This window comes from Piliocolobus tephrosceles, chromosome 6 (assembly GCF_002776525.5).
Source record: "Piliocolobus tephrosceles isolate RC106 chromosome 6, ASM277652v3, whole genome shotgun sequence".
NCBI lineage: Eukaryota > Metazoa > Chordata > Mammalia > Primates > Cercopithecidae > Piliocolobus > Piliocolobus tephrosceles.
The window spans coordinates 4,288,358-4,299,126 of record NC_045439.1 but is presented as its reverse complement, the minus strand read 5'-3'; the positions used below and the strand labels follow the sequence as shown (position 1 = coordinate 4,299,126).

The 10,769-nt window shown below is 43.3% G+C and overlaps 1 protein-coding gene across 3 annotated transcripts in view; it reads right to left on the bottom strand.

Moving 5' to 3' along the window:
* The window catches only part of MOK (MOK protein kinase), a 76,780-nt gene that overhangs the window by 34,953 nt on the left and 31,058 nt on the right, over window positions 1-10,769 (bottom strand). For 2 of the 3 annotated variants that reach the window (XM_026455256.1, XM_026455253.2), the window contains exons 3-4: window positions 5,387-5,476; window positions 3,137-3,207 (exon numbers count right to left, since the gene is read on the bottom strand). In XM_026455256.1, coding sequence (XP_026311041.1) covers window positions 3,137-3,207; window positions 5,387-5,476 — 161 coding nt within the window. The remainder of the gene's footprint in view (window positions 1-3,136; window positions 3,208-5,386; window positions 5,477-10,769) is intronic. The other variant, XR_003309637.2, reaches the window with a different exon arrangement.

Here is a 10,769-nt window from a genome sequence, read left to right as displayed (position 1 = left end):
GGGGCAGGGGGGCAGGGAGCCAAGAACACACCATTGCCCCCCAGCCTGGGGAAAAGAGGGGGGCCCCCTCCCAAAAAAAAAAAAAAAAAAAAAAAAAAAGACTATATACCCTTTCAATATCAAAAACATGCATCTGACATGCTGCTTCTTTATCTTCCCAGTTCTTGCCAGACCCTGCACATTGCTGTAAAGTAGACAATTCAATAATGGCTGTGTGATTGTTCCCTTATTTCATTATTATCTCATTCTTTAGTCTTTCATAGTGCTCCTCAATATTCTAATAACCTGAGAGCAGCAATTTAAGTCACAAGAATTGCCATTCTGGTAGCAAAAGCCTTAGTGATTGTTTGAGTTTTCACTAAAGCAGCATCATCGTCAACAACCGTAAATAATTAGGTGCCCCTATTCATTTAAGGCACTGAGCTGGGCCCAGAAATAGAGATCCAGGGCAGCAACAGAGCTCAATGGTTAGGATTTCAGAGTCAGGCTTGAGTTTAAGTCCCAGTTCTGCCATTCATTAACAACTTAATTTTGGATTATTACTTAACCCTTCAAGCTTCCATTTCCTCATCTGTAAAATGGGAATAATAGTGCCAACCACAGAGGGTTGTCATGAGGCGATATGTGTGACGGTTAAGAACATGCACTCTAGCATCAGGTTATCTAGGTTCAGCCCCAGTTCTACCACTTACTGGGTATATAACCTTGGACAAGTAACTTATCTCCCCATACCTCAATGTCCTCATGTTTCAAATAAGGATAGTAACAGTATCTGGGCCAAGTGGGATGGCTCACGCTTGTAATCCCAGCACTCTGAGAGGCCAAGGCGGGTGGATCACAAGGTCAAGAGATCGAGACCATCCTGGCCAACATGGTGAAACCCATCTCTACTAAAAATACAAAAATTAGCTGGGTGCGGTGGCTCACGCCTATAATCCCAGCACTTTGGGAGGCCAAGGTGGGCAGATCACCTGAGGTCAGGAGTTCAAGACCAGCCTGACCAACATGGAGAAACCCCATCTCTACTAAAAACACAAAATTAGCCGGGGTGGTGGCGCATGCCTGTATTCCCAGCTACTCAGGAGGCTGAGGCAGGAGAATTGCTTGAACCCGGGAGGTGGAGGTTGTGGTGAGCCGAGAACGCGCCACTGCACTCTAGCCTGGTGACACAGTGAGACTCCATCTTAAAAAAAAAAAAAAATTAGCCAGGCATGGTAGCACATGCCTGTAGTCCAGCTACTTGGGAGACTGAGGCAGGAGAATCACTTGAACCTGGGAGGTGGAGGTTGCAGTGAGCTGAGATCGCGCCACTGGGAGAGCTAGACTCCATCTCAAAAAAAAAAAAAATATGCACACACACACACACACACAAAACAACGCTTTCTCAAGCGTCTAAAGACACAGTGACTTGCCAAAAATTCTCCCTTCTTGTTGAGTTTTGTTTTTATTTTTTCTTGAGATGGAGTCTGGCTGCGATGTCCAGGCTAGAGTGCAGTGGCGTGATCTTGGTTCACTGCAACCTCTGCTTCCCAGGTTCAAGCTATTCTCCTACCTCAGTCCCAAGTAGCTGGGACTACAGGAACATGCCACCACGCCCGGCTAATTTTTGTTGTATTTTTAGCAGAGACAAGGTTTCACTGTATTGGCCAGGCTGGTCTTGAACTCCTGACCTCAAGTGATCCACCTGCCTCAGCCTCCCAAAGTGCTAGGATTACAGGCATAAGTCACCACATCCGGTCTTTATTTTTATTTTTTGAGATGGAGTCTCACTCTGTCACCCAGGCTGGAGTGCAGTGGAACGATCTCGGCTCACTGCAACCTCCGCCTCCTAGGTTCAAGCGATTCTCCTGCCTCAGCCTCCTGAGTAGCTGGGACTACAGGCAGATACATACCACCATGCCTGGCTAATTTCTTGTGTGTATTTTTTAGTAGAGACAGGGTTTCACCTTGTTAGTCAAGCTGGTCTTGAACTCTTGATCTCAAGTGATCCACCTGTACTGGCCTCCCTCCTAAAGAGCTAGGATTATAGGCATGAGCCACTGCGCCCAGCTTTATATACATCAACTTTTATGGATGTAGAAAAACTTGGCTACTTATACTATTCATTTTGCTAGTAATTTACTATCACACACATATTTTAAGTCACATATAAAATACATGAATATTGATAAAATGCTTTTTTCCACTATCCAATTTCATAAAAACAATTTTATTTGAACTCTTCATATATATCTTCAACATCAGTGTCTTCTTCATCACAAAAATAGTTTATCGATCTAAAAAGTTTCCATAGCACATCATCTTCAGTGTGGCCCAAATTGTAAGCTAATATACCATCTAAATCATCTATGATGCTGTCACTAAAATTCTTTTCCAATAAGTAGTCACTCATGTGACAGTAGGACAGTTGTTTTTTATTTGTCCTCTAGGTATAACGTGATATGAAAAATCCAACACTTGCTGTGTTGCTTTCTTAGTGAGATATACAAGGTTCATTTGTCTTGACATCTAACACAACCATGAGGTCAGGCCCCCAGGAACAATTTGCTCAATGAGGGCCAGCCGGCTCTCCTTTTCTCCTGTTGCCCTCAGGGGACCTCTGTAAGTATCTGAAACCAGCCCTGACTGAGGTCACCTCAGGCAAACATGCTGTCTTCAACAATGCTTCATTGTTCAGAAGAAAGGAAATGAATGAGCATCGTGGAAAATGGCAGGAGCCTCCCTCACATGCAGGGGACTATTCTGGAGGGAAAGCTCTGCCTGAAGAGGCATGGAACAGAATGTCGAGCAACAGCAGATCTGGGGAGCTGAGAGGCCCCCTGAGCCAGTGGGCCTGTGCACGCATGCCCACGGTGGGGCTGGCTGTGGGCGCTCTGCCCCTGCTGCCTCCTGCCACCCTCCCCCAGATCACAAGGGCACCCAGAGGGCCTGGGACTTCCTTTCTTGTTTGCAGTCATGTTCTGAGTAGACGAGCCGTCAGGAAAATGCCTTCCCATGAGTGAAGTGGCACTGTACTGTGTATTATATATAACTACGGCACTATGATGACTAATGATGTTGAGAACAACTAAGCATATGTATGAATTAGAAGCCTTAAAAGAGGATCTTAGGTTAGCTTTCAAATTATTCCACGTACCTCGTATTAGCTCATAAATATTCATGTCCATAAGTTCACATATTAGTGCAAGAGAACCAGATTTTCTGTCACTGAAGAAGAAAGCAAGTTTTTAAAATAAATTTTCTGGCCTTAATCAGAAAATACAATCCAATATTTAATCCATTTGTAAACATTTCTAGTAAACATAAGGCACTCCCACATCAAATACTACAGTGTAATTGCTGAAACAGTAAAGGTTCTGATTTCAAATCAGTATTTCAGGTAAAATTAATTAAAAATACTAGCAAAACCCAACTTTGAACAAAATTCTTAAAGTCGAAAACATGTATGTCTTAAAAATACATAATTAACTATCAGCAGAAAGAAGAAAAAGGTTGGGGAGTTGGGTAAGCAAAACAATAAAAGAGGCCACGTGTGGTGGCTCATGCCTGTAATCCCAGCACTTTGGGAGGCCAAAGTGGTGGATCACTTCAGGTTAGGAGTTTGAGGCCAGCCTGGCCAACATGGTGAAACCCCGTCCCTACTAAAAATACAAAAGCTGGGTGTGGTGGCGGGCGCCTATAGTCCCAGCTGCTCGGGAGGCTGAGGGAGGAGAATAGCTTAAACCCAGGAGGTGGAGGTTGCAGTGAGCCAAGATCGCACCACTCTACTCCAGCCTGGGCAAAAGAGTGAGACCCTGTCTCAAAAAAAAAAGAAAAGAAATTAATTCGTGCTCCATGACTGCAAATTAAATTTTAATTTAGCTAAATTCCTTCCATGTAATTGGGATAAATCACAATGGGAGAATAACAACCAAAAACCAGTCAGGGGAAAAAGAGAAAAACGAGTCACATCACAAGCGTGTGATATCAGTGCTGACACAGAATGGGGACAGAGACTGCTGGCTGAGCCACCAACTTCTCCTGAGTTCAAGTAGGCCCTTAAAGGGTTCCCAGAGTCCTGAGCGGGAGCCTGTATCACCCCAGACCCTACTCTGGGTGCCTCCAATCTGGCAGGAACGGGTCTTGGTTGTTACGAGGCCCACGTGAGATTCTGGACAGAGTGCTGTGGAAACTGTGTGGAAGGTGCATGACGTGCATGCAGTGTTGACACTATGACTCACTAACTGCAGTCTCTGGACCTGGCCCAAATTGACTTCTAAGAACACTACAGGCCAGGAAGTCACACAGTTATGACAAGACATTTCATTTTGAGTTTAAAACTGTTCCACTCTCTGATTAAAATCTACTAGACTTTAACTGGCAATGGAGTTTAACTGGAGTTCCTTGGTCGATCTTACAGGCCAGACTCCCTCCGGAGCCACAGCGAAGCTTCTACACCGAGGGCCACCCTCTCAGAGTGGCGGTGCCATTCTAGCCCACAGCAAAGAAGGTCCCCAAATCCTATAGTCTGACTCCCTGGCTCAATGAGGTCTGTAAGCCCAGCACAGAGTTGTCAGGAAGAAGGCTTCCCAGGCTCAGGCAGGCACCGAGGGACAAGCTGTGCTCTGCCTTCTTGAATGATAGATAAGCCTTATGGAAACTACTCTATAATTAGAACAGAAATGAAAAATCCCCAGAAATGTTATCAATTACAGTAAGAAAGGCTCCAGGAGACTGTTCCGAAATGACAACTGGCAGGGACAGAGTGAGAATGTACAATCCCTGAAATAACACAACAGTGCTTTTCCAGTAGGTCAAAATTCACACTCAAGACCTCAGCAGTCTAACTGGGCTCCAGGAGATGAACTGTTTGCATGATGGATGCTTTTATGATGTGGAGTCACCTAAATGAAGGCATTTCCACATTAAGAATCAGATGCTGGCCGGGCGCAGTGGCTCATGTCTCTAATCCCAGCATTTTGGGAGGCCAAGGTGGGTGGATCACCTGAGGTCAGGAGTTTGAAACCAACCTGGTCAACATGGTGAACCCCATCTCCACTAAAAATACAAAAATTAGCCAGGCGTGGTGGCAGGCGCCTGTGATCCCAGCTACTCAGGAGGCTGAGGCAGGAGATGGCTTGAACCAAGGAGGTGGAGTTTGCTGTGAGCCGAGATTGCGCCACTGCACTCCAGCCTGGGCGACAGAGAGAGACTCCTTCTCAAAAAAATAAAAAAAAAGAATCAGATGTACATTCTTCCAAATAAAAACGTGATGTAAGATGAAGTAAAAATGGTTACTCTCTGAGCTACAAAGCAAATATTCAAAATGTCTACCATGGTTTTCTTCCTTAAATAGAGATTATTTTCATCAAATTTAGATAACTTTTCAAGCTCCAAATATACTTACAAAACCACTTCATGCAACGTAAGAATGTTTGGGTGCGGATTCAGGCGCCTCAGTGCTTGGATCTCTCGTAGGCTGTTGACTTGGTCAATACTATCGTTTAGGTAAAAATTGATAGCTCATTCACAGTTTAGGTCAACTTCAAAATTAGAGTTACTTATTATCCAGGATCACAATTTTACAACTCACAAATATGTCAAGCAAGTTAATCAGCTTTTATTTCTCCCACTAGAAACTGAAGTTAAGCTATACCTCGTTGCTGTATTAAAAAACAAGAATACTTGGTAGTTTATTTTACAGATTAACATAAAAAGAGACATTAAAACTTAATGATTAAATTTATTAATAAGATTAATAATTAAGATTTAGTCTTCAGTTTACAGATACACTATCTGAAAATGAGCACTTCAAAGTTCCAAGAAAAGACCCACCCCTCTTTTTTTTTTTTTTTTTTTTTTTTGAGACAAAGCCTCACTGTCATCCAGGCTGGAGTGCAGTGGTGCAATCATGTCTCACTGCAGGCTCAGGTGATCCTCCCACTTTAGCTTCCTGAGCAGCTGGGACCACAGGTGCATCCCACTATGCCCTCTCAAACTCCCATGCTCAAATGATCTGCCCACCTCAGCCACCCAAAGTACTGTGATTACAAGTGACAGCCACTGTGCCCAGCCTCTTTCTTATCTTTAATGATGCTGTACTCTTTTCGATTGCTTTTTTTTTGAAACGGAGTTTCCCTCTTGTTGCCCAGGCTGGAGTGCAATGGTGCGATCTTGGCTCACTGCAACCTCTGCCTCCCGGGTTCAAGCAGTTCTCCTGCCTCTGCCTCCCGAGTAGCTGGGACTACAGGTGTGCCACCATGCCTGGCTAATTTTTGTATTTTTAGTAGAAATGGAGTTCACCATGTTGGCCAGGCTGGTCTCAAACGCCTGGCCTCAGGTGATCTACCCATCTTGGCTTCCCAGAGTGCTGGGATTACAAGTGTGAGCTACCACACCCGGCCCTCTTTTCCATTTCATTCACCTGGTAACAAGCACTCTCTTGGCAGGTGTGTCTTATTGTAGGCTCTTCTTTATGAAGACCGCTCTGCCAATACAAATCATGCCAATACAGCGCAATCAGGTCCAAGGTCTGAGGCTGGCTGTCACTGCCCTCTAGACAGACCTCTTTTGAGAATGCCACTTCATTACGGTAGGCCTATGGGGTCACATTTAATTGAATAATTCAATTCACCAGAAACTGTCATCTCAGGGGCTCCAAAAGGAACTAATTGTGGGACTACTTTTTCAATTGGCAAATTCTGTTCTATCAACTTTTAACATATAGTGGAAAGCTCAACATTTTGTTTGGTTATTTGAAGACTAGTTTTACCCAGCAGTATAGGTGTAGTTTTAAATCAGTATGGCTGAGGCTGGGCGTGGTTGCTCACGCCTGTAATCCCAGCACTTTGGGAGTCCAAGGTGGGTGGATTACCTGAGGTCAGGAGTTCCAGACCAGCCTGGCCAACATGGTGAAACCCCGTCTCTACTAAAAATACAAAAATTAGCTGGGCACAGTGGCACGTGCCTGTAATCTCAGTCACTTGGGAGGCTGAGGCAGGAGAATGGCTTGAACCCAGGAGGCGGAGGTTGCAGTAAGCCAAGATTGTGCCATTGTATTCTAGCCTGCACAAGAGTGAGCCTCCATCTCAAATAAATAAATAAATAAATAAGTCTGAATATTTTAAGTCACTCTCACGTTAGCCAACAAATAGAAACCTGATATTTAAGAAAAGCCTGAAAACAGAATAGCCTGAAGAGTCTAAGAATATTTTGGACTAAAAGTTCTAGCCCCCATTTTCATTACTATCCTGTATTTCCTCCCTCACATCCAAGTTGGTATTCAAAGTGTTAGCAACTCGCACCCCAGATCCACAACCAATCAGAAAAGACATAGCCAACCATGCTGGAGCCGGATCCTCAAGGTGGCCAGAACTAGGGAGTGCAGAACAACGGGTCCAGGCGACACTCAGGAGCGTCAGGACAGCAGCTATTTACCAATGAATACAAATCATTCAATATTCTACAACACAAAGAACAACAACAACAACAAAAAATCCAGGCCAAAATGCCAACAGTGTTGAGATAGAGAAATCCTGCTTCAGGTGGAAAGAGTTAACAAGCTAGCAATAGTTCCAATTTTTGAACACCCAATCTGAAAAACTTAGGTTTTAGAACTGGGCAGCCAAACAGCCATACTATTTAGACAAACATCCACTCTTCTCATCTGTATTAGGAAAACCAGTTATCACACCCCAAAACATATTTTGCTTATTGGAGACAGGATTCTTTCATATCTCCACAGGCATTCACTGAGAAATAATGAACTAAGACAAACATTTAGAAAGGCACATTTTCCTGGATATTGCTAGATACCAGGATCTAGCAATTGTTCAAGTAATAGTGATTTATAAAATTCAAATCAACTCTATCCCCTCTATTAAAATCATGAAAAAAAAAAATCTAAAAAAAACCTGGAAGTAACTACTTTTCTTTGCCTTGGAGTTGCTTTGAATTTTGTGGTCAGGTGACATTCAGTTTGTTTTTGTTTATTGTTCTGTTGGAAACAAAATATCACAGAATTGAACATAAGAGGAATGTAGGCAGCCTTTGCTCCAAAAAGAACCAGATGACATTTACCATAAGTGGAATCTACAAATGGAACAAATTATGATCACGAGGACTCAGACTTTTAAAAAAAATTTGAAGATCGGCTGGGCTCATTGGCTCACGCCTGTAATCCCAGCACTTTGGGAGGCCGAGGCGGGCAGATCACGAGGTCAGGAGATCGAGACTATCCTGGCTAACACAGTGAAACCCCACCTCTACTAAAAAATACAAAAAATTAGCTGGGTGTGTAGATGGGCGCCTGTAGTCCCAGCTACAGGAGAATGGTGTAAATCCAGGAGGTGGAGCTTGCAGTGAACCGAGATTGCGCCACTGCACTCCAGCCTGGGTGACAGAGCGAGACTCTGTCTCAAAAAAAAAAAAAAAAAATTTAAAGATCAATTATGAAATTTCAACATTTCATTTTATTGGATGAATTTTATGGAAAATAAGTTTATCTAACCAATACAATCTATATGAGGAACGTCCTCAAAGTGAAGGGAAGGGGAGGAAGAAATGGTTATATTAATATTAAACAAAATAGACTGCAAAATAAGGATTACTACTACTTATGATTTCATGATGTTAAAAAAAGAGTCAATACATTAGGAAGCAATGACAATTGTAAATGTGTATGTGCCAAATAAGAGAATTTTTTTTGTTTTTGTTTCTTTTTTGAGACTGAATCTTGCTCTGTCATCAAGGCTGGAGTGCAGTGGCACGATCTAGGCTCACTGCAACCTCTGCCTTCCAGGTGGAAGCTATCCTCCTACCTCAGCCTCCTGAGTAGCTGGGATTATAGGTGCCCACCAGGCTATTTTTGTATTTTTAGTAGAGATGAGGTTTCATCATGGTGGCGAGGCTGCTCTCGAATCCCCAACCTCAGGTGATCCACCTGCCTCGGCCTCCCAAAGTGCTGGGATTATAGGCGTGAGCCACTGTGCCCAGCCTGAAGTATAATTTTCATGGCATAAAATTCAGCTATTGTAAATGAGTTTTAGGACATTTATACAGCTGTGCAACTGTCACCACAATTCCATTTCAGAACCCTTTCATCATCTGTTGGGAGGTTTTTGATAACAACTAATAAAAATAAAATATGGCTATTTTATCAAATAGGGCTGTTTCAAATTTCAGTTTTATTTTGTGTCAGATTTGGTAACTGTGTTTTTTGAGGAATTTGTTTATCTAACCTAAATTGTCATATTTATTGGCATACAGTTATCTGTAATACTCTCATTATTTAATTTTTTGGTTTTTTTTTTTGAGTTTTTGTTTTCTTGCTCTTGTTGCCTTGTGCAATGGCACAATCTCGCCTCACTGCAACCTCTGCCTCCCAGGTTCAACTGATTCTCCTGCCTCAGCCTCCTGAGGAGCTGGAATTACAGGTGGCCCGCCACCAGGATTAGTTAATTTTTTGTATTTTTAGTAAAGGCAGGGTTTCGCTGTGTTGGCCAGGCTGGTCTCAAACTTCTGACCTCGTCATCCGCCCGCCTTGGCCTCCCAAAGTGCTGGGATTTCAGGCGTGAGCCACCGCGCCCCGCCTATTATTTTTTAATTCTGTTGGAGACAATGATATCTCTGGTGTCTTGCTCTGTCACTCAGGCTGGAGTGCAGTGGCATGATTATAGCTCACTGCAGCCTTGAACTCCTGGGCTCAAGCCATCCTCCCGCCTCAGCCTCCCAAAGTGCTAGGATTATAGGTGTGAGCCACCATTCCCGGCCTATTTTTAAAGTATCTAACTGTAGTGATCCTCTTTTTCATTCCTGATCCTGGTTGGTGACATTAGTGTTGATGTCTTTTTTTCTCCATCAGCCTTACTCGGAGTTTATCAATTTAGTTAATCTTTTTAAAGAGCCATCTTTTGGCTTTGTTGATTTTCTCTATTTGTTTTCTATTTCATTGATTTCTGTTCCTCTTTACTGTTGCTTTTCTCTCACTTAAGATATTTAATTTACTCTTATTTTTCTACCTTCTTAAGGGGGACATTTATTTATTTATTTATGAGACAGAGTCTGTAATCCCAGCACTTTGGGAGGCTGAGGCAGATGGATCACCTGAGGTCAGGAGTTTGAGACCAGCCTGGCCAACATGGTGAAACCCTGTCTCTACTAAAAATATAATAACCAGCCAGGCATGGTGGCAGGTGCCTATAATCCCAGCTACTTGGGAGGCTGAGGCTGATATGCCTTGAGGTGATTGCTTGTTCCACCACTTCATCGTGACTCCATCTTTTTATCACTATGAATGATGTTATAATAAACATCATTGTGGGGGGGACCTTCCCCACAAGGAAAACTTCTGGACCAGACAATTTCACTGGTGAATTATTTCAAACATTTAAAATAGTAGTACTCTTACACAAACTTTTTCAGGAAAAAAAAGGAGGAATGAACACTTCCCAACTTGTTCTGTTAGGCCTGAAAAACTTTATACCAAAATCTAACAAAACCTTTTTTTTTTTTTCTTTTTTTTTCTTTTTTTTTTTTTGAGACGGAGTCTGGCTCTGTCGCCCAGGCTGGAGTGCAGTGGCCGGATCTCAGCTTACTGCAAGCTCCGCCTCCCAGGTTTATGCCATTCTCCTGCCTCAGCCTCCCGAGTAGCTGGGACTACAGGCGCCCGCCACCTCGCCCAGCTAGTTTTTTGTATTTTTTAGTAGAGATGGGGTTTCACCGGGTTAGCCAGGATGGTCTCGATCTCCTGACCTCGTGATCCGCCCGTCTCGGCCTCCCAAAGTGCTGGG